At 40.9% G+C, this 24,691-nt stretch overlaps 1 protein-coding gene across 1 annotated transcript; it reads left to right on the forward strand.

Moving 5' to 3' along the window:
* The first annotated feature begins 786 nt into the window (after window positions 1-786).
* LOC115697715 (uncharacterized) lies at window positions 787-2,804 on the forward strand. The gene is made up of 2 exons (XM_030624812.2): window positions 787-1,178; window positions 2,468-2,804. Exons 1-2 carry the CDS (start codon window positions 959-961, stop codon window positions 2,617-2,619), a joined length of 372 nt encoding a protein of 123 aa, XP_030480672.1. The 5' UTR covers window positions 787-958; the 3' UTR covers window positions 2,620-2,804.
* Window positions 2,805-24,691: the final 21,887 nt, after the last annotated feature.

Consider the following 24,691-nt stretch of genomic DNA (forward strand, 5'->3'; position numbering starts at 1 on the left):
TGATAATAATTCATCTTGTTTACTTTATCAGGAAACGTAGTTAGAATATTTAAATTCACTAAATTATCCTTTTGAGTTAAACCATAGTATATGGTAGTTATTGTGTAATAGATATTTTAAATGATTAAATTGTCATTATAAGTTTAAATTTAAAAATAAAATAAAAATAAATAAAAGTCATTACCCTTAATGGCATTACTTAGAAAATTGGTAGGGAAGTTCTCATTTTCTTTTCTCACTTATTTAATGAAGTTTTACCTTTTCTAAATTTAATAAATTAAATAAACAAATATAAGGGTATGATTACCTTACTGTTGATTCCTATTGCTTATTAGTAAACATGTGGTTAAAATTAATGGATAATTAATTTAGCCCTTTCCATTAAATGCAATGTGTCATGAAAACCCAAATAGCAATACCAATGACTCAATTAAAGGAGGAAGAGATATAAGACTCCTATAGCATGTGATCCCTAAGATTGTCTAAGCACCGAAAAAATAGAGAAGAGATCTACACCACCTAATCTCTTTTCTTTAATAGAAAAAAAAAAGAATAAGAAAAAAACGTAGAGTTTTTTCATTTTTACACTTCAAAACAGTTTTTTTTTTCTTTTTTTGTTTTACATTTTTACAAAATTCTACATAGAAATCCCTATTGCAACTAGCGCTGCAACCACCCTAGAAACCCAAACTCTAAATTTTAAAAAATTTAAAAAATACTATATGGTAATTCAAAAAAAGAAAAAAAAATCATTCTAATAAGAATATCATGATATACTATCGGGGTACAAAATTGGAGATAGCCAAACAACACCGCTTATTCGAGGGTTGCACAAAATCAGTCTTTTAAGCAAGTTCTATTTCTCTTTTTTCTGTTCTCTGATCCTATAAACCCTAACCCCTAAAGTCCCCAACAAAGAAAGGCGGCCGAACGCTACAGGTTAAGGCAGACAGAAGCCATGGCGAAATCTATGAGATCGAAGAAACTGAAACGTCTCAGGGCCATTCGTAGAGAGATGGTGGAGCCCCTATACGAAAAGAAAGAACTTGCGAAGTACGCCGCCATGGAAGCCGCCTTGGCTGCCCCCAAGCTCCCTGTTAAACCTATCCCGAATGCTGAATCTTCAATGGAGCTCGTCCCCACCACCAGTGCTGCTACAATTACAACTAACACTATGGGTATATTCTACTTTTTCAATTTACTAAGTTTTCTCTTTGAGTCTCATAAACTATATGCAACTATTTATAACTTGTGGCTGTTAGTCTACCTAGTTATGTTAGTTTTGATATAATCATCGGGTGCTGTCTAGGCTTTGTTTTGTTTTGTTTGTTTTTCTTTTTTGTTTTTTCGCGATGAATCCCTAGACAAAACAGTAGTTTGAAATTTGCTTGTAAGTCGAGTTTAATTTGATTTAAAAGTGTATAGCTTCTTTAGAGTCTCTTAGCAGACTTAGTTGGGGTTGATTAGTTGTGTCATGACCTTATTTGCACCTTTGTCAGCGTTTTTTGTTCTTACTACAACCTTAGGGCTAGTTACTATGCACACCCAAATGTTATGATTATTCATCACCTAACTCATATGCAAACTATGAACATTTAATTCACGATTCAATTATTCCAAAATGGCAGGGAATTTGCATTAATACTCAATACTTGATAATGGTATTTATAGCCTGTAGGTGATGTTGGCTAAGGAAATGCTATATATGTATTATATATAAGCAAGAACTGTTAACTGCAATTCAATCTAAACTTGAATATATTCCTTTTGATGTGTGGATACCCTTTGATTTGTTTCTGGGATGGTTTGGTCATAACCGCGCTGTTAACTAGGTGATTTGTTATTAAGTATCCCATTAGGGTAGAGGCCGTGAAGTTTTTCAAAATGAAACTCCACATCTATAACGAAAAAAATGAAATTCCACATTTATAGCCTTGTTAACTTTGCAAATTTCTTAGGCTTTGCTTTGGCAGCTTTGTCTTATTTTAATGACACACGCAACAGATATACTGAAAGATAAAAAAAAAAACCTTCCTAAATCATGTTTATTACTGAAAACTAGGTTTCAATAGCTAGAACTCTACGTAGCCAATTCTGCAGCATCATTCCATGTGAATCGTTCTTTCTTGGGCTGTTACGTGAGAAGTCTAGCAATTTGGATAGCCTTGTATGAATTTACTTTAATACTCAGCAAATCCTCAGAAAATATGTCAATCCATAAAATATTCTTCAGACATGATCAATATCTTTACCTCAATCTTTGAATTTAAACATACATAACATAGTTTGTCTCGTCAGAATATGAACTTTGGCCTGTTGCGTATTTTATTACGTAGATGTTTACTTGAATTTTGTTTATTCTGTTAAAACATATGTGGACAATTTTTAGCCATGTATATATTTTTTTTTGTTTATTTTGTTTTAGGCAACTTACCTTAGTGTCTGTATGCTGTGTTGCCTAAAACAGATGTGGATATGGATGATAATAGTAAAACCAAGGACTCGCTTAAAGCAATTGGGGGTGTAGGGAAGATGTCCAAAAGGCAGTTCAAGGTGGGTAAAAGAAAGCGTCCTGGAAAGGGGAAAGGCAAGGGCAAGGTCAAGAGACGTCACATTTAACTTTTTAAGCTTAGCTTTTCATAAATTTCTTTTGAGGGTATCCTGTTTTTGTTTGCACACTATTAAGATCCAATTCGGACTATAGATACATTTCAATGATTTACACTAGGTATATTATGTTTTAAACATTGATCGGGTATCAACACTAAATTTTCAATTATATTACTTAGGTATGATTTTCTGTCCTTGTTAGTTTGAAAAAATTATATATTCCTGTTTATAACTTGTTACTGCTAAAGATCATTTCCTATGGGAAATTTAAAATTTGTACTAAATTTGGCAAAAAAATAAATATAAAATAAGTTTGTGTTAATATTGACTTACTATTTACAAATGTATGCCAAAAAAAATAATTAATTATATTAATAGTTCGCATGCTGTTTGTATTTTTTTATAATAATAATTGAATTATAAAATTATATTAAATTTAAAAAATTTATATTTCTTAATTCTTGTAATGGACGATGTTTTAGGTTACATGATGCGTTAGGAGTTTTTACTGTTAAGAGTGCATATTCTCTGCTTCAATCAATGAAAACCAGCAGAGATATTCCAGATAACTCTAGTTTCTGGCAGCTCTTATGGCAGTTACAGCTCCCTCCAAAAGTTCTTAATTTTCTGTGGAGAGCTTCTACAAACAGTCTCCCAACTCGGTTTCATCTTTCCACAAAACATGTTCCAATTGCTGCAACATGTCCGTTCTGCATTGTTGCTCCTGAGACGACTTTGCATGTGCTGGTGCCGTGCTCTTTTGCTCAAAGTTGCTGGAGCAAGGTTCCAATTACTGTTGTGGCGCCTGATGCAATGTTGTTCTCGAGTTGGTTTGAAGCGGGTTTGGTATCGTGGAACACGGTCGAGGCCCTTGATGCTGGTATGGTCTGTGGGTCAGTTTGGACTCATCGTAACGATTTGGTTTGGAACTTCAAGCACCCTGATGCGAGTGAGGTAATGGCAATGGCAAAGTTAAATTATGTTGACTGGTTTACTGCTCAAAAACTTAATGTCACAGATGTAAGCTTAAACTGGCTGACTGCGCTACCCGTGGAGCAATGGACAGCACTCGATTTTCTTTTTGTCAAAATTAATGTGGATGGTGCACTTTTTCCTGCCCAAGGGCGGTATGGACTGGGCTTGATTGCAAGGTCTGCTGCGTGGTTGGTCTTGTGGGCCAGAAGTTTATCTAGAGAAGGCTCTTTGCAACCTCATATTGTTGAGGCCATTGGTATCAAGGAAGCTCTCTCTTGGAGTAAAGTAAATGGATGGTCACATGTTGTTGTTGAGTCGGATTGTTTAAGGGTCATTAATGATTTGCAAAAGTTCAAAAATATGGCTTCTCCGTATGACCATATTCTTTATGATTGTATGACTTTGGTTGCTGATTTTGATGCTGTTTCTTTTATTTCTGCTAAGCGGTCTGCTAATAAGGTTGCGCATGCCTTGGCGCGATCTTCTCTTTCTGAGGCTGACCGTACTTTTAGTAGGGACTCCTTACCTTTTGTTATTGCATCCTTGGTTTTGGATGATTTAGTTTAATGAAATTTAATCATTATCCAAAAAAAAAATAGTTATATTTTTAATTATTATAGTTATATTTATTTTTATTGAATGGTTGTGATTAATATAAAAATTAAAAGAAAAATAATTTATAATTAAATTGTAACCTAATATTTTATTTTTTTTTAAAAAATTAATTAAAATTAATTTATTAATAATTATTAATTAATTTTATGCAATTTATTAATAAGTAAAGATCTTTTTGTAATTATTGTTTTTAACTTAAATAATTGAAATAATTGAAATAAAACTCCCTATAATTTAAAGTTAATACACACATAGCTTTAATTATTAAAAAATAGTATGAATGACCTCTAATTAGAGGTAATTTTTACTCTTTATCTTATTTTTTAACACCTTTAAGTGCTAAATTAGTGTGTCGGTCAAAGATTGGTTCAAGTTATTTAGTTTTTTTTTTTTCAAAAATGAAATATTAAGTGAAAAAAAAGTTTAAAATGTAATAACAACTATAAAATTAATGATTGTTAACTATTTTCACTCCTCATTATAATCATCTTCATCAATCTAAAGATTGTAAAAAAAATGATCAAAGTAGATTACTGTTGACCGAGATTTTCGGCAACTAATAAAATATTATAAAATTACCGAGCTGTAAGAAAGTGAGAGAAGGATTTTTACGTGGTTGGGGCGTTAATGAGCCTTAGTCCACGAGTCTTTGTTATTTATGGATGTATTTAATACAGAGAATATACTTGGGAGAGATTCACCCTTATAAATACAGAGAATGTTCTTGGTGAGTATTTACTCTACTTGCTCATATGCAGCCCAAGATTCTCGATCCCATTTAATAAGCTTTGAGGCGGTATTTATAGTGTTTTTGGTGGGGTAATCCCTAGAATTGTCCTTACAAGTGTATCTGTAAGTATCCATAAAGTTAGGTATTCCCAATGAATATACCATGGGTAATGCATGGTCAAATCCCTAGGTGCTGTAGGGTTTTTATGTGGAATGTCCTTATTGCCTTTTGATTGACGTGACTCTTCACAGTGTAGCCGTCGCTAGACTTAAATGATCATTACTGTGGCGCTGCTGGTTGGAGGTTGTGCCGTCAGACTTTATTGCGTGTAGCAGTCCCAACACGCTTCCTCCCATGCGGCATTTAATGCGACTTGATTGCTCAGGAGAAACCTGACACCTCGCGGAGATGCCTTAGCATTGTATGGGCTTCCGGGAGCATATTGAGTTCCATGTGCCTTCTCCGGGACCTACGTCCGGGACGTTACCTTATGGTATAAAGACTTAGCAAATATTGTGAATTGCTTGATCCACGTGTCCCTGTCTGATTGGTCCACGTATATTAGGCAAAATTAGGGGCAACAATTACCAATTAATTGAAATTATTGCTTCTTTTTCACAAATAAGCATAACAGTAGGAAAATAGCAAGCAAATTATTAAAAACCAAGAAAAAATCTAAATGTAGTTGGTTATAGAGAAATGAGTTTGTGACAGTGATATAGGAGATTGTATCGAAGTAGAAAATTCACATAATGTTAGGTTGGGACAAATTGAAACCCTAATTTTTAAAATTTTTCTATAAAGGAGGAAGATATGTCAAGCGGTTGTTGCAAAATAATAATTAGACGTAATTTTTAAAAATCAATAAAGTATTCAAAAATTTATTTTAGAAGGGGTGGATGTCTGGATTTTGTAAAAAAATATAATTTTATTGTAAATATTATAGTTAAATAGTTTAAATGTTAAAAATATTATAATAGGGACTTAAATATAAAATAAAATTATTTATAAATATTAAATGCTAAAAAGGGTCTTATTAAATATTTAAATTAAAATGAATTATTTTAGGAAAATTGTTATTTATGATTAATTTAATTCTAAAAAAGAATTTTTACCTATTGGTAACATGCTATTACAGATCAAAAAAATGTAATCATCATGGTTACAATAAAAATGTAACTATTGAGTAATCACCCATTGCTATAATATAAATAACAAATTTACTAAATTTGTCTTTATATATATACTAAGTTAAAGTTACGTGCCATGCACGTATATTTAGTTATATATTAATTGAAAGCTTTTATTTAAGGGTCAAGATGCAAAATGGCCCTAAATCTAACAATTAAGTTAATAAATGTCGCTTTTAATAAAAATTAACAGAATGTCCATTCTGTTAAAAGTTTGATGATAAAATTACAATTATAACCTTGAATAATTAAGTGTTTGGTATAGTTATTTTGCATAATAGTATATCGTTTTTATGTGCAATAGTATATTAAAAAAAATTGAAAGATAGTATATTAGTTTAAAATTATGGTATATTATTTTAATGTGCTACGGTATATAATGAACGAATGACAAAAATTAAAAAATGTGAAATATTAGTTTAAGTTTGAGGTATAGTTATATTTCACTAGGAAATATTGTCTTTATATTCATTAGTATATCATGAAGGAAAGAAAAAGAAAAAAAACATGTGAAATATTAAATTAAGTTTTTGGTATATATATATATATATTTTTTTTTTCCACTATACTGGTGGTATATTAATTTTTCACTATAGTATTTATGCTTATGATTGCAGAATATAATTTTTATATGCTATTGTATATCGTGAAAAAAAAAATCATTTAATAGTATATTAGTTTATTTTTAATAGTATATAATTTTAATTTTATGGTATATCTATATTGGTCTAAGGTATATCGTTTGTATGTGATATGATATATCGTGAAGGATAGAAAGAAAAAAAAACTATTAAATATTAATTTAAGTTTTTAGTATTTTTTTTATTTTGTACGGTATATCTTTATTATGTGCTATGATATATTAATAAATAAATAGAGTGTTATATTATTTTTATTTGCTATGGTATATCATGAAAGAGAAAAAAAAAACTTGTGGAAGTTTATTTAAGTTTTTTTTTTTTATATATTTATTTAATTATAGAATTGTTGTGGTATATTCATATTACTCTAAGGTATAATATTTGTATGTTATATTATATATCATGAAAAAAAGAAATAAAAATAAAATTAAAAGAATACCTATGAGTGAAAGTAAAAAAGGACATAATATTCATATTACTCTAAGGTATAGTATTTGTATGTTATATTCATAATACTCTAAGATATTTTTATAATACCTTTTATATAATAAAGAATATTTTAGGTATTGAAAAGTAAAAAAAGACATTTGCTTTATTATTTTAAAAAAGGGACATTAACTATCACTAAAGTTAGTGAATAATCCACACAAGGCCTTGTAGCAGTGGAGCGAATAATCCAATTCCTGGTTTTCTAGATCCAATCAAAAATCACACCAGCACAACATAGCATTTTGACTCTCAAATTAGAATCCAGCGAGGAACAAAGATTGCATAAGAGATCAGCTATGTTATCGCCAGGAATTAAGTCGACCCTAACTGGCAGAGGACCGGTAAACCAGAGCGCAGAGGCAAAACTACACCTTGCAAATAGATGGGTGGGAGTTTCTGAGGCTGCATGACACACAGGGCAAACATTCTCCCTCGAAGAACAGAACTTGTCACCCGTGGGGAGAGTCTTGGTGAAAACTCTCCAAATCATCATACTCAACCGCGGATGAACTTTCGAATCCCAAATCCATCTCCAAAGCACATTATTGTCTCCAAATCTTGCTTTTGGATCAACCCAATATGCACCTTTAACACTGAATTTTCCAACTAAGGACTCTTTCCAGATGAGATTATCACAATTAACATTCTTAACGATCTGAATCTCACCAATCCGTTTGCAAATTTTAGAACCAAAAAGGAAGCATAGATACCCCAAGTTCCAGCATCTTGTTCTTCGATATATCAGATCAGCCACACATCTCAAACTAGGGGCTTTGGGTCTAATACTTTCCATCAATTCGCGAAATTGCTCATAATCCAACCAGGGTATCCAGGGCTGCCACCAAACATCCACATCTTCCCCGGAGGTAATAATAGTACAAGCCCCAGCAATAATAGTGTTTCTGGAACTCAAAATGCCTCTCCAAATGAAACTCTCAGTGTTCTTCTCTTGAATACTCTAGAAAGAATCTCTAGGAAAATACTTTCCTTTGAAGACATCACACCAAGGCCTATCCACCATGCTCGCAAGCTGCCAAGCAAGTTTAGATAAGAAGGCAAAATTTATATCTTTGAAACGTCGAAAACCCAGGCCACCCATCTACTTTGGTTGACACAAGGCATTCCACGGTATAGCAGCCCAAAACTTCTTAGGCTCAGGCGATCCGTTCCACCAAAACCTCCTAACCACCGCATCAAGTTCTCTACAGGACAAGAGGGGGAGTTTGAAAGTAGACATAGAGTAAGTCGGCATTGCAAGGGCCACCGAGTTAATATAAATCATTCTTCCGACCTTAGAAAGAGATTTGAGTCTCTAGCCCTCCAATCTTTCGCAGAGCTTTATTTTGAGGAAATTAAAGTCATTCCTCTTGCTACGCACAAATAAAAAAGAATTACCCAAATGTTTCTCCGTATCACGAATACCCCAAATCCTCAAATTGCTTTCAATGGACTCCCTCAGATTACTAGAACAATTACTAGAGAAGAGAATTCCCAATTTCTGCTTACTACAAACTTGACCTGACCAATCTTCAAACCTTTTGATGCAGCTGTTGACCGAGGTTTTTGGCAACCAATAAAATATTATAAGATCCGAGAACTGTAAGAAAATTAGAGAAGGATTTTTACGTGGTTGGGGCGTTAATGAGCCTTAGTCCACGAGTCTGTGTTATTTATGGATGTATTTAATACAGAGAATGTTCTTGGTGAGTATTTACTCTTATAAATACAGAGAATGTTCTTGGTGAGTATTTACTCTTCTTGCTATTATGCAACCCGAAATTCTCGACCCCATTTAATGAGCTTTTAGGGGGTATTTATAGTGTTTTTGGTGGGGTAATCCCCAGGATTATTGTACATGTGTATCTGTAAAATCCATAAAGATGGGTATTACCAATGAATATACCATGAGTAATGCATGGTCAAGTCCCTAGGTGCAGTAGGACTTTTATGTGGGATGTCCTTATTGTCTTTCGACTGATGTGACCCTTCACAGTGTAGCCGTCAATAGACTTAAATGATCATTACTTCGCAGCTGCAGATTGGGGGTTGTGCCGTCAGACTTTATTGCGTGTAGCAGTCCCAACACGCTTCCTCCCATGCGGCATTAAATGCGAATTGACTGCTCAGGGGAAGCCTGACACCTCGCGGAGATGCCTTAGTATTACTTGGGCATCCGGGAGCGTATGGGGCTCACCATGCCTTCTCCGGGAGGCATGTTCCGGATGCTGCCTTATATCACAAAGACTTAGCAAATAATTCAAGCATTAAGGCATTTTGATCCACGTGTCCCTGTCCTGTTGGTCCACGTATATTGGGCAAAATCAGGAGCAACATTTATCCCCCAAGCCTTGTTTATTTGGAAAAGAAAACAAGGCTTGTTCAAGTGCCTCCGGTTGACCCCTCGGTTTCCTGGCACGAGCTTTGAGCGCGTGAAGGTGCATTTAATGACGCCTTTAATGTAGCGATTCACTTTTTGCAGATATCGATTCGTTTCATGCCCATTGATTGATACGGGGCATTAATGGTGTCAGACGGATACTCAAGCGTTTCCACCGCCTTAATCACGAATCAATCCAACTGTTGATTCTTGGGAATTCGAATCGTGCGCCTCCCCAGCCGTTCGATTGGTAGGTGATAACGCCTGTTCCTCATGCACTTTGGCCTACAAAAGCCACCATCTTTCCTTCATTTGATTACTTTCCATTTCTTGCCAACTTTGTTCGAGTTTTTCAGAGCGAAATCCCCAGACCAAGAAAAAACCTTCGAACACTCTACAAATTTCCCTGCTATACTTCATTCACCATTGTCAGCCTATATTTCCTTTGTTTGATCGACAACAGAACCCACAGTTTCAACACTTCACTGTAAGTTTCTCGCATCCCTTGCTTTACTGTTCGTGTTTATGGCATGCTTTACTTATCTGTTTGTTTTTCTGGGTTTGGTATTTGAAGTTTTTGGGAATGTATTCTTCTGAGTTTTTCACGTAACAGGTCTAGATTCACCTTCTCTGGTGTTAGGGTTACTCTTGTCACGTACTTGTTGTTATTTTTCGCAAAGGACCATACACTCTTCGTGTACTGGCCTTCAAGGGCATAGAGAAGACTTCGTTTTTCTCGATTTTCTGCCCTTTCTTTTTTTTTACGCGCAATGTCGCCTTCTGTGAGTTCTTTGCACCCGACTTTTTTCCAGGAAATCCTTCTAAGGTTTTCTGGTTGACAGATGTCCGGAGGGGGCCTCTTTCCAGCGGTTAGGGGACCCCCATTCCCTTTTTTGATTTAGGGTTTGGTATGGGGCCTAATTGCTGGAATCTTAACTCTTTTTTCAGAATCAAAACATGTCTGCGTCCGGCTCAAAATCGTCCAAGAAGAGTGGTAAGCGTCTGGCTACCCTTGAAGATGTCACGCTGGGTCCCGTTGCCCAGGATGGGTATAAACCTCGGGCCACAGGATGGGACGCGGCTGAGCTTCATTCCACCCTAACCTGCCCCCACCAGCTGGAGAACATCGTGGAGGTGGCTGGAATTAAACCCTCGACATCCGGGACGTATCACCGGCCGCCCCGAGATGCGGAGACGCCCAACCACAACTATGGCGGCTTCGGGGCTCGGAGCCAGACGCACCTGATGGCCGGGGCCATGCTTCCTCTTCAAGACTATTTTATTAATTTTTTAGTATTTGTCGGCCTTGCGCCATACCAACTGATTCCCCAAGCTTACCGCTTGCTTTCAGGCTTATTTATTTTTTACTCCGCCCGGGGATGGGGCTCTCCAAGTCCGGTGGAGATTTTGTATTTTTATGAACTTGGTTCCGTCCCCAAAAAGAGGGACAAACTTAAAGATGGTTTTTACGGATTCCGGGCCCACCCTTCAAATGATGGGGTGGTCCCTTATAATCGGCAAACTCATGTTAAGGAGTATCGCCACCGCTTCTTCTTCTCCTCCGGGTTCCGAGCTGTGGAGCATCCGGAGCTTTTCACAGAGTGGGTCAGGATTCCCCCCTACGAGCGAACCGCGCCTACTGAGGTCTTTCTCCGGAGGGCCCAGGTCTTTGCGACTTACGACCGGGCGGATCTTGACGTCGGGGGCTTAGTCACGACGGAGAACTGCCGGAAGGCCAAGCTGATCCTGTCGCACCAATTAGTGGAGGACTCTAACCTTTCTAAGGTTATCTGTCCGAATGTGAGGGTGCCTGCCGCGGAGAAGACCTTTCGGGATGAACTCATCGCCACCGCAGAGAAGAATTACCAGGAGTATCTCTACCGGAAGGCCCAGGAGAAGGCTTATTCCAAGGCCCAGGCAGCTTCTGGGAGGCCCCTTCACGTGGGGAGCCCGGTCGAGCGGAGAAGCCAGGCGATTGCTGGGAGGTCCCTTCGCATTGGGAGCCCGGCTGAGAGGAGGGCTCCCAGGCCAAAGCCTCCGGTTCAGGTGCCAAACACCGGGGCTCCTGATGCCAGTACTTCCGGCTCCGGTAAGTCTCCTTTAGCAGTACATTACGTTCCTTCCATTAGCGAATATGCTAGCCTTAGGCCTGTATGGTTCGATGAGCATCTCCATAGGTTTAGGATGCCCTCGACCCGGTGGGGAGACCATATGAAGGATTATTATTTTTCCAACTTAGGAGATTTCCTAGGTCGGTCTCGGATGGGTTCTGGTCCTCCAGAGCCCGTTCCCTTGGACCCTTCGACCTACATTTCTTCCAGCTAGTTCCGGCCTTCGGACAGCTATCTCGGGGATGATGTAGCCAGCGTTAAGATTCGGAACTTTTCTAGGGCCGAATTAGAGAGTCAGGGTAGGACTAGCTTGATTGCTTTATTCGAGTGTTTACTGTTTCCATGGATATTCTAACACTTGCCTCTTTTCTTTTGTTGTAGCAGGTAATTCCATGGATGCCATTTTGGCCGCACTTGCCGGAGCTCACACTCCTGACGCTCCCCTTCCTTTAACTTCCTCCCAGGTGGCTACTCCCTTGAAAGCTTCTTCCAGTGCCCCTCCAGACACTATTGACTTAGTGGATGAGGAGGAGGCGCTTCCTGAGGAAGCTAAAGAAGGTCAAGAAGAGCAATGGGCTCTTCCTGAGGAAGTTGAAGAAGGTGAAGAAGAGCAAGAAGTTGCTCTGATTCGCAAGCGCAAGGGCAAGATGGTTGCCGAGGAAGTGCCCAAACGGCATCGGAGAGCTGATACTCCGGCCCCTGGCCCTGATTCCGGGATCTCTCCCGAGGCGGAGGAATACACAGTGCCTCCCAACTTAGTGCTGACTCCGGTTCCTGGAGATGAGGCGAGGCAGGAACTCCGGATAGCCAAACACAACTACGCCATGGACGAGTACTCCCAGGAGCATGCTGACGTGGAGGCTTTGAGGAGGGTTTTGTGAATTGAAACGCAAAATACCCTCCACGATCAGAACTATCAAAATCTGTGGGATCTAAATTTGGACCCCCTGTCGGATTGGTTCAATCGTTTCCTCGGTCCTACCTTGGCTCCCTTTGCCGCGGAGATGACCGGCGAGTTTGTGTCTCAGCTCACCCGGTGTGCACCCAAGCGGTTCGCTGCTTGTGCATCCTTGAACTCCATCTATCAAGTCCAGGATCTCAGCCACTCCCTGACTGTGGTAAGTATTTTTTTTACTTTTTTCCTCATTATTTTCTCTTAAGGACTTTTACTCATACTTGTATCCTTTTCTAGCTCGCTGCCGAGGCCAACCGCCTTTCCAAGAACCTAATTAACCATTGCTTTGTCTTGTCCGAATTTGGGGGCATGGACGAAGTCATGAAGATCCTTCAGGATTTGACTGCTGAAAGGCGGACGTACCAGGAGGATGCTGAGCACCGGGAGGCCCTTGCCAAGGCCAAGTTCGAGGAAGAGGCCTGGCGGAGGGAGGCACAAGCGGAGGCGATGATCCGGGATGAGGCCCTTCGGAGGGATAGGTTGGAGGCCAAGCACCAAGAGGAGCTGAGGGCAGAGGGCGAGGCTACTGCCAAGGCCAAACGTGAGCTTCGGGAGGCTAGGGAAGCCTTGGATGAAATGGCTGCCAAGGTGAAGTCCTTAGAGGAAGTTCACCAAGCAGACTTGGAGTCTAGGGCCAACTTGGCCTTCCGGCTGCAGGAGACGGGAGAAAGGACTTCTACCCCAAACCCGCAGAGATGATTGCTAAATTTCGGGAGAAGAAGAAGAAACTTGATGCCATGCTGGAGGCGCGCATTGGTCCTTGCCTTCCTCCGCGAATTGACTAGGCCGTTGTTAATTTGACCCAGATTTTTCTTATTATTATTTTTTTATTTACAGCCAATTCTCTTACATTTAAGACAATTTTATTTATATAGCTGTTTTTTATTTAAGGGGAGACAATGGTTAAGGCCTGTCCCCGGGCCCTTTGTATATATTTTTTTGACCTGCCCTGAGGGCCAGGATTTTTTTATATATATATGATCTTATCTAATGCACATATCTCTCTTTTGAACCTGCCCCGTGGGTCAGGATGTTTATATATGCTTCTTTTTTGTGCATACTCTTTTTTTTGACCTGCCCTTTGGGTCAAGATATTTTACTTAGCCTGTTTTTTGTCTGTCCGTGGTATACCTTAGTACCCCCCTGAGTGGCATAGAAACTTTGTTTTAAAGGCACTCAGTTTTATTTAACATGCGGAGGCTGTATACACTTAGACGGTACAAACTCTTTAAACAAAGCCTAAGTTACATTTTTGGACTATTGGTAATATTTTCTGAGGTGATCGGCGTTCCAGGCCCTTGGCACAATGGTTCCATCCATTCTTTTTAGCTTATAAGTGTCTGAACCGATTTCGTCCTCGATTTCATATGGTCCTTCCCAATTTGGCCCAAGTACCCCCAATCCGGGCTCCCGGGTGGCTGGGAAGACTCTTCTTAAGGCCATATCCCCAATAGCAAATTTTCTATTTTTAACTTTGGAGTTAAAATATTTGGTCACCTTCTTTTGATAAGCTGCCATCCGTATTTGAGACTCGTCCCGGAGCTCTTCAACTTGATCCAGAGCTTCTTGAAGTAAAGCTTGATTCGTGGCTGGATCGTAAGTCGTTCTCCTATGGGACGGGAATAACGTTTCTACCAGGACCATTGCTTCACAACCGTACGCCATTGAAAAAGGCGAGTGGCCGGTCGTGGTTCTGGGGGTCGTCCGGTAGGCCCATAACACTCTTGGAAACTCTTCAGGCCAGTTGTTTTTGCAGGCCAACAACTTTTTCTTTAGGATAACATTTAGGATCTTATTGACTGCTTCTGCTTGTCCGTTTGTTTGCGGCCTTGCCACCGCGGAGAAGCTTTTTACTACTCCGTGTTGGTTGCAGAAGTCAGTAAATTCCTGGGTTCTTGCCCAACCGTTATTATGGCATCTTTTACTTTGATGCTTGGCTCTGCCAAGCGTTCCACTGGTACTACCCCCAGCCCCTCGATTTTACTATTTGAAGATAACTTAGCCAGACAGTCCGCGTGAGCGTTCTTTTCCCGGGAGATTCTTTCTACTTTGTAGTCCGTGAACTCGTGGAGCAGCTCACGGACTATTGTTACATACGCGGCCATTTGCTCGCCACGCGTTTGGTAATCTCCTGATATTTGATTCACGACCAGCTAGGAATCACTGTAGACTTCCACTCTTTTGGCCCCTACGTCCTTCGCTAGCCTCAGCCCTGCTATCAAGGCCTTGTATTCGGCCTCGTTGTTTGAAGCTGAGAAGTCGAACCGTAGGGCTGCTTGGAGTCAAAGTCCGATCGAGGATATCATTGCCACCCCCGCTCTGGATCCATTTTCACTGGAGGCTCCGTCCACAAACACTCTCCATGTGGGGATTGATGGTGTTGGCGTATTCGCGGTTGCCTCAGCTTCATTGCATTCAGTAATGAAGTCTGCCAAGGCTTGGCCTTTTATGGAGATTCGGGGAACGTAGTGTAAGTCGAACTGACTTAACTCCATTGCCCACTTGAGGAGCCTACCGAATGCTTCTGGTTTTTGTAGGACTTGCCGGAGTGGGTGATTGGTCAGTACCTTGATCGGGTGTGCTTGGAAATATGACCTTAGTTTTCTGGAGGCCATTAGGAGGCAGAAAACCATTTTTTCGATGATGGGGTACCGCGTCTCCGCTCCTATCATGCGTTTGCTAACATAGTACACGGGATGTTGAGTTTTCTCTTCTTCCCGGACTAGGGCAGCGCTGACCGCGTGCTCGGAGACGGCAAATATAGGAATAGGTCCTCTCCGAAAACGGGTTTTGATAGGATGGGCGGCTTGGCCATATGTTCTTTCAATTTTTTGAATGCCTCCTCGCACTCGTCCGACCATTCAAACTTTTGACACTTCTTCAATATGTTGAAGAAGGGGATGCACTTGTCTGTAGACCGGGAGATGAAACGGCTCAGGGCAGCAACCTTTCCGGTTAGGCTCTGCACGTCTTTATGCTTCTTGGGAGATGGCATGCTCAGGAGAGCTTGGATTTTTTCTGGGTTTGCCTCAATCCCCCTCTGGCTGATGATGAAGCCCAGGAATTTTCCTGATTTGACCCAAAGGTGCATTTCTCTGGGTTGAGCTTCATGCCGTATCTCCGGACTACCTCAAAACACTCTTTTAAGTCGTCCGCATGGCTATTGCATGCTTTAAACTTGACGAGCATATCATCCACGTATACCTCCATGTTTCGCCCCAGAAGGCTCTTGAACATCCGGTTGACCATTCTCTGGTAGGTCGCTCCAGCGTTCTTCAGTCCAAAAGGCATGACCAGGTAGCAGTATACACCCTTATCGGTCCTGAAGCTAGTGCACTCTTGGTCCGCCGTGTGCATCTTTATTTGGTTATACCCGGCGTAGGCGTCCATGAAGGATAGTAATTTGAATTCGGAAGTGGCATCTACCATCTGGTCGATCCTGGGCAGCGGGAAGCAGTCCTTCGGACAAGCTTTGTTTAGATCGGTGAAATCTATACAAACTCGCCAAGTTCCGTTCGGCTTGGGCACCAGGACCGAATTGGCTAGCCATTCCGGATAGTACACGTTGCGGATCATGCTGTTCGTCAGAAGCTTGTCCACCTCTTTCTCTAGGGCCTCGGCCTTTACCGAGTCGAGGGGGCGTCGCTTTTGGTGGACTGGTGGCATGTCCGGATTGACGTTGAGGACATGGGTGATGACATGGGTACTTATGCCGGTCATGTCCTCTTGGCGCCATGCAAAAATGTCGATGGTGCCCTTCAGTGTTTTTATTACTCTTTCTTTTTCCTCCGGATCTAGGCTTTTTCCCAGCCGGAGTACTTTGGTGGAGTCGAGGTCGCACACTGATATTTCCTCGACATCCTCCATCGGTTCCACAATTTTTTCGGACCCCACCCGGGGGTCTAACTTATCTTCTTCAACCATTCCTGGCTCGACGGTTTCCCGGACCATCAGTACGGGCAGGTGGGTTGCAACATTGTAACATTGCCTTGCCTCCCCCTGATTTCCTCTCACCGTCCCTATTCCAGCTTCTGGGTAGGGAACTTTAAGAACAGGTGCCGAATGGATGTGACTGGGCCAAAATCTACCAGGGCCGGTCGGCCGAGGATCGCATTATAAGCGGTCGGACAGTCCACCACCACAAAAGTGCAGTATTTGAACGTGCTTTGGGGGGTGTCCGGGCACAAAGTGACAGGAGGCCTCACTTTTCCCATTGGGATAAGCGTTGTTCCGTTAAACCCTGTGAGTTAGGAACCGCTGGGTGAGAGGTCTCGGTCTGTCAGGCCTATTGCAATGAAGGCCTCCTTGAAGAGTAAGTTCATGGAACTTCCATTGTCAAGCAAGACTCTGGCCACCACTTTAATGGTGATGGGGGTCTCAATGACCAACGGATCATGATGAGGGAAGCACACCGTCTTGGCGTCTTCTTCCGTGAACGTGATGGGCTGATCCATCAGCTGGGGCCTTTGAGCTGTGAGTTGAGTAACCTCCCAAACCTCATTGTGATTTACGGCCCCCGCGTACCGCTTTAGTTCTTTGCGGGTGGTTCCTCCAATATGGGGTCCTCCAGAGATCATGGCTACTCTTCCGTTGGGTCTGGGCGGCAGACCGGGGATGTGCTTGGCATCGCCGGCGGGAGCAACTCGAGCCAATACTCCTGCTGCACCCCATGGTGTTCCCTGTGGCACAACCCCTGTCGCCTGGCCCGGATTGAGGTGAGGCAGCCAATTCTTGATCCACTCATAGAGGTGGCCCAATCAGATTAGGTTTTCAATCTCGTCCTTGAGATTCTTGCATTCGTTGGTGCTATGCCCAATGTCGTTGTGGTACTCGCATCTTTTGTTTGGATCCCTCCGGGAGCTGTCCTTGTATAAGGGAGGTGGTCTCCAATAGTGCGTATTTTGCCTAGTAGCAAAGTACACACGCTCTTGGGAGTCCGCCAGCTCTGTGTACTGGGTGTACTGGGGAGTGTACCCCCTTTTTTGGCGTTTCTCCTCCGTCCGAGTGCTGCCTTTGGAGGATCGTTTACTCCTTGAGCCCTGGGAAGGGCTTGCCAGGCTAGCGGTTGGAGCAGAGTGCGAGGGAGCTTGTCCATTTATCCCTGAGGGGTTTCCAAAATGGGATGTTGCGGGTGCCAAGGCCTGGCCCTGACTATATCCGGGAGTAGCAGAGAACTGTATGCCGCTCATTGGTGGAGCCGCGGTCGCGACAGTACCCGAGGGCGGTGCTCCGGGCATGTACCCTGCTATCCCAGTGGGATAGTATCCTCCATAGGCCACTATTTGGGCCTTTTCAAGGTTGATATATTTTTGGACTCTCTTCTGGAAGTCCTGAAGGCTTGCAGCTCCCTCCTGTTGTAGTTCGTTCCAGAAGGGAGTCCCTGTACGGATGCCTGCCTGGAGAAGGGCAAGTTGTTGTCCGTCATCAACTTTCTTGGTCTTTGAGGCTTCCTCTCGGAACCTCTTTATGTAGTTTTTCAAGGTCTCGGTGGGCAGTTGCTTGATGTTAGTCAAGGCACTGACCTCCAGGTTGACCTTTCGTGCGGCGACAAATTGTCTCCGGAAGTTGGTCTGCAACTTGTTCCAACAGCCACAGATCCTGGTTCCAGCTTCTTGAACCATTCCTCCGCGGACCCGCTTAGAGTAAGCGGGAAGCACAGACATTTCGCGTCATTGCTGACTCTCATGACCGTCATGACACGGTTAAACCGCGACAAGTGGTCGCTTGGATCGGAGTTCCCGGTATAAGCTGCCATTTCGGGCATCTTAAAATTCTTGGGGAGCTATGCTTCAAGGATGTGCTTAGCACATGGCTCCCGGTCCTCACAGTCTGAGTCGGAGTCGTCCCCTTTTTGGCTCCGAGAGAGTCGGGCGATATCTTTCCGGAGTATGGCGAGCTCCGCCATGATTCCTTCATTTAACGTTCCCGTGGAGGCCGCGGGCCCGTATTTCTTTTGGTCAAGGTGATCCCGGAGGTCACCTTGATTCCCATTGATTTGATTTCTCAAATCAACGGGAGGACATCTCTGTCCTCTTCTTCCTCTACCTCCGGGCTCCTGGTGCACGGAAACGCTTTTTCGGTCCTCTCGATCCTGAGGGCCAAGACTCCCTTTTTGGAGCTTGCCCCTCTGCGGACCTTTCCCTTTCGGGAAATCTGAGCGGACCTTTCGCGGATCCTGCGCCTTTTTCTTTTGCCCAGGGGTAGAGGTAGGGTTTTTCTTTTGGTTCCCTTCAGCGTGATATCTTATGGGGCTAGGTTCTCTAGACCTTTGCCGTTGGGTGCTAGGCGAGGATTCCTCTATTTCCTGGCCAGGCCCAGCAGTCATTGCCTTAGGATGGACGTGGATGCCAGCTGCCTCCATGGCTTTTTGCATGGCCAGCATCACCTCTTGCATTTTTTGGTTTTGTGTTTTTTGGGCTTCGATCTCAGCTTCATGATCGATAGCTTTTTGCCTTAGAAGCACCAAATCTGAGTAGCTACCTTCATCGTAGGCATACTCATCGAGGTTTCCCTCATAGTCATCGTCAGGAATTCCTTCTTCTTCCTTAGAGCCCTCGGCTGCTCTTGAGGCTACGTCTTCCTCATTTGGATCTTGAGCATCCTCTAGAGGGCGAGGTTGACGAGTACTTCTAGTCTCCACCATTTTTGTAACGTGAAGTGTATTTTTGCAGAAGCTTTCTTCAGCTCTCAATGAAAGCACCAAAATGTTGACCGAGGTTTTCGGCAACCAATAAAATATTATAAGATTCGAGAACTGTAAGAAAATTAGAGAAGGATTTTTACGTGGTTGGGGCGTTAATGAGCCTTAGTCCACGAGTCTGTGTTATTTATGGATATATTTAATACAGAGAATGTTCTTGGTGAGTATTTACTCTTCTTGCTATTATGCAACCCAAAATTCTCGACCCCATTTAATGAGCTTTTAGGGGGTATTTATAGTGTTTTTGGTGGGGTAATCCCCATGATTATTGTACATGTGTATCTGTAAAATCCATAAAGATGGGTATTCCCAATGAATATACCATGAGTAATGCATGGTCAAGTCCCTAGGTGCAGTAGGGCTTTTATGTGGGATGTCCTTATTGTCTTTCGACTGATGTGACCCTTCACAGTGTAGCCGTCAATAGACTTAAATGATCATTACTTCACAGCTGCAGATTGGGGGTTGTGCCGTCAGACTTTATTGCGTGTAGCAATCCCAACACGCTTCCTCCCATGCGGCATTAAATGCGAATTGACTGCTCAGGGGAAGCCTGACACCTCGCAGAGATGCCTTAGTATTACTTGGGCATCCGGGAGCGTATGGGGCTCAGCATGCCTTCTCCGAGAGGCATGTCCCGAATGTTGCCTTATATCACAAAGACTTAGCAAATAATTCAAGCATTAAGACGTTTTGATCCACGTGTCCCTGTCCGGTTGGTCCACGTATATTGGGCGAAATCAGGGGCAACATTTACCATTCAGAATTTCCACATCCTTGAGATTCGCTCTAGAGAATATGATGGTGTCATCCGCAAACATGAGATGGGAAATTTCAAGCACATTCCGAGCCACTCAAATACCATGAAACAGGCCCCTACTTTGCTCATGGGATAATAAACGAGAAAACACTTCATTGCACAGAAGAAATAGGTACGGGGACATAGGATCGCCTTGGCGAATACCTCTACCAGGCTGAAATTTCTTCAAAGGTCTTCCATTGAGGAGGATAGAGTAGGAGACAGTAGAAACACAATTCAGTATCATTTTGACAAAATGTGGGCAGAACCCGAACCGCTTCATAACATTCACAATCTCTTGAGTGAGAATGGATGACTCCGTAATCCATCTTCCAGGTTGGAACGCCGATTGTATGGGGCCAATGATGTGATCAAGAATTAATCTCAATCTTTGGGCTATGATTCTGGCAATTACTTTATACACAAAAATTGCACAAAGCTATAGGCCGGAATAGATCAACACTGTCTGGATTACTACCCTTGGGAATGAGACCAAAAAAATTAGTTCTGTAAAGCAACTAAGATAAAAAATCACACACAAAAACCAGTTAAATAAAATAACTCAAACAAAAAATCCATTCAACATGCTCAAACCCACTAAATACTTAAACACATACCATATTTACCCCAAAAATACTAATTTATTATGTTATATAACCGGTTCTATTTTAGTTATAACCAGTTTGAGTTATTTCGTATTATTTGTTTTTATTCATTATAACATTGTTATAGAACTGGTTTTATTTTAATTATAGCTGGTTTGAGTTATTTTGTGTTATTTGTTTTTATTTATTATGTTACAGAACTGGTTATATTTCAATTATAACCGGTTTGAGTTATTTTCTATTATTTATTTTTATTCATTATGTTATAGAATCGGTTTTATTTTTATTTATATCTGAGACATCTACTTCTGGTGACTTTCTCAGCGACCTTTTCCGGTGATGGTCACTTTTTCAGTGACTTTTCGGGCGACTGTGACTTTTTCGATAACTTTTCTAGCGACACTAACTTTTTCGGTGACTTTTTCAGCACCAATGACTTTTCTCGGCGACTTTTCTGGTGACGATGACTTTTTCGGCGAAAACTTTCTATTGTTTTAACAATATGGAATTTCCATATTTTCTTACAAAAATATGGCATAAAAATCCCATATAAATGTAAAAAAAAAAAAAATAAAACCTATAACCTCATATTATTATTTATTTATGCCATAAAAAAGTAAACTTTTATAATTTTCCGATATATTGTGTAATTTCTACTTTACAATGTAGAGTGTATTTGTGGGGGGTGCTTGTTTATCCATTCGTGATGCTCTAAATAAATTGAATGGAACAATTCAAATTTTAGAAGAAACTATTATACTTTCTTTTTTATTCATCATATGCCAACTAGGAGGCAATCTTAAAAGTCGGAATCAAGTATTTATTAAAGATTCAAAAACTGTCTTTGGAAGAGCTTTGGAAGAGCTTTTAAAGTCTAAAAACTACTTTTAGATATGTTTGGATAAAATATGAGAAGAGCTTTTTTAATTTAAAAGAGCTTTTTAGAGAAGCAATGATTCACTAGATTTTTTAGAAAGGACTTCTAAAAATAATACGGGAAGTTATTTTTTTTAGTTTAATAAATCTTTTATAATACCTACTTTATCCCTTTCATATTCTTCTCATAATGAAAACCTAATAGTTTTCAGCCAAAAAAAAAAATCACAGCACCTATTTTTATTGAAGAAAGAAAAAATAGAGTTATTGTTTTGTCAAAATAATTGAAGATTAATATTCTTTAATTTTTCTATTCTCATTAGAATCTATTAACAATTTGATTGCATTCATAATAAAAAGAGAAAAAAAAAAATTAAGCTTTGTTTCTTTTTAAAGTTGTGAATGTTGATCACAACAAAATGAACGAGTAATTTTTTTTTTCTTTAATGGTCGTTTTTTTTATATTTCTTATTAATTATTAGAATTTTTTTTTTTTTCAAAAAACTGATTTTTTTTTTATTTTTTTTTCTTTTTAAGTTAGAATTTTTATTTTTTTTAAAAAAAAACATTAAAATCTCATTGTTTGTTAATTAATGTAACAAACAAAGACTCTCTTGCAAAAATAATGGTGATGGCATCATTAACTTGAAGTTAATCCATGGAGACTCACCAAAATATCCATTCTATTCTTCTTGACAAATCTATTGACACGCTTATCCATAGCCCTTGGATGATACACCCACCAACCACTTGATCTTAATAAAAAAGAACAACAAAAACAACATTTTTTTTTTTTTTTGATTACTGGCTTTTCAAGAAAGCACAAAACGAAAGACAACGAAAACAAAACAGACTGGAGAAAAATCAGCCAAGAACACAGCAAAGTCCCAGAGGAACAAACCAGAACATAGAAAAACAAAGGTCTAAAACTAATCAAGCTAAGAACAAAGACTAAACAAAGAAGCTAAACTAAACTAAAGCAAACAAACAGCCATCTGCTCAAGGAGGAAGCAGGGAACTGTCAAAATTGGACAGATCGATACTCCCAAACTGGTTTGTATCGAGTGCCCACTTGGCTACCGAGTGCGCCACACCATTGTTCGTCCGAGGGATCCAAGAAGCCTCCCAGAGTCCCAGAAGGTTTGCTGAATCCAGAAACAAGTGGACCAGGTCCTGAATATTATGATGTAACATGGTTGAACGATCTTGAAGTTTAGAGCAACAAACTGCTTTGACAGCTTCGGCCGAATCACTGAGGAAGATTATATTGTTAATGGCCATAGCTTTGGCCGATTCCGCACCCCAGGATAACGCAGCGACTTCCCCTGCCAATGCATCGGAGTAGGAGAAACGTTTAGTGCAGGCATGGAATACTCTACCTTGGTCATTTCTGAAGATAGCAGCCCCAACAGAGAAGTTGTCTCCAATTGCAATGTCAGTGTTGCAGAAGGTCCACCCAGGAGGGGGCTGCAACGAGTATTGATTCTGAGAACTCTCTTGGTTGCAGAGATTGAGCATTTCCATAAGCCTTCTATTTGTGTGGAAGAGGACAACATTCATCGGAGTATCTTTCGCATTGTGAATTCTGTTGTTACGTTCACTCCATATTTTCTCAAAAATGATTGCTGCACCTTCGAGAAAGGCATTGAAGTTGAGACCTCTTGGCCGGTTGACATCCAGCTTGAACCATGTCAACCAAGCATCCCAGTGTAAGATGCCTGGCCGATCAGTTCTCAAATTCCAGATACAACTAAACCACAAGGCCCTTGCATAGTGGCAATTCCAGAAGAGGTGAAATGAATCTTCCATGTCCGAAGAGCACATAGGACATTCGTCCCTAATGGAGAACATTGAGTTGAGTTTACTCCGAGTGAGGAGATTGTTAGATAGAATCCTCCACCATAACATCTTAAGTCTACTATGGATGTTGGCCCCCCAAATAATTCTCCACTTAGCATCATTGGTATCGTTGGCATTCACGTTTTTAACTACTCTATAAGCAGATTTGATAGAGAATTTACCATTACGCTCTGGGAGCCAAATCCACGAGTCAGGGGACGGGATGTTAGGAAGGGTAATGTTTAGGATTCTTTTGGCGTCATCATGATCAAACCACCTTCGGATCAAATCTTCGTTCCACTGGTTGTGTCCTATGAAATTTTCCACTAAGCTGATACCAACCGTGGCATCCAAACGGGGTTGGGGCTGGAGAATGCCATTGGGAACCCACGGGTGGAACCAAATTGAAGTGGTCTTACCATCACCGATTTTACGACACATCCCTTTGGATAAGAGATTTCTCGTATTTAAGATTGCTTTCCATAGAGTAGAATCCGTAGTGCTAGCTTGAATGTCCATGAAATCACGGTTATGAATGTATTTGTCATTGACCACCTTACTCCACAGACTGGTACTGTCAGTAAGAGCTTTCCAAGCCCATTTCATAAGGAAGGCAGTGTTAATGGATTCCGTTGAGCGAAATCCTAATCCACCACAAACCTTAGGGCGGCATAGCACATCCCATGCAATCGTATGCATAGATCTCTTTCCTGGCATATCTCCCCACCAGAAATCACGAAGAGATTTATCGATTTTCCTGGCATTGTGTAAAGGAAGGACATCCGAAGCAACAACATAGTTGGAGATTGCTGAACCGACCGATTTAATGAGACAGGACTTCCCAGCAGATGATAACAGTCTTGTTTTCCAACCTTGGACCCTCTTCAGCACTTTTTCAATAATGAACTCGGTGTCTTTGGTTCGTTTGGTTGACTTGAAGAGTGGGATCCCCAAGTACGAAGTATCAGGCGCCATTTTTTTCATCGCTAGGAATTGGGAGATAGCATGCGTCCTAGCCCGTGGAACTCCCCTAGTGAATGTAACGGATGATTTCAGGAGGTTTATTGATTGGCCAGACCAGTTGCAATACTCGTTGAGACAATCCATAAACGCTTTGGCTTCCTTCAGAGTAGCTTGTCCAAACAGGATGATGTCATCCGCAAACATAAGGTGGGTAAC

The sequence above is a fragment of the Cannabis sativa genome, chromosome 7 (assembly GCF_029168945.1).
Source record: "Cannabis sativa cultivar Pink pepper isolate KNU-18-1 chromosome 7, ASM2916894v1, whole genome shotgun sequence".
NCBI classification, from domain to species: domain Eukaryota; kingdom Viridiplantae; phylum Streptophyta; class Magnoliopsida; order Rosales; family Cannabaceae; genus Cannabis; species Cannabis sativa.

What these genes read in the sequence shown, in the direction of transcription:
- LOC115697715 (XM_030624812.2), top strand. Translation starts at nt 959, where the DNA reads ATGGCGAAATCTATGAGATCGAAGAAACTGAAACGTCTCAGGGCCATT. An exon ending in AATTACAACTAACACTATGG is followed by an intron (nt 1,179 to 2,467) that starts GTATATTCTACT and finishes TGCCTAAAACAG; the next exon opens with ATGTGGATATGGATGATAAT.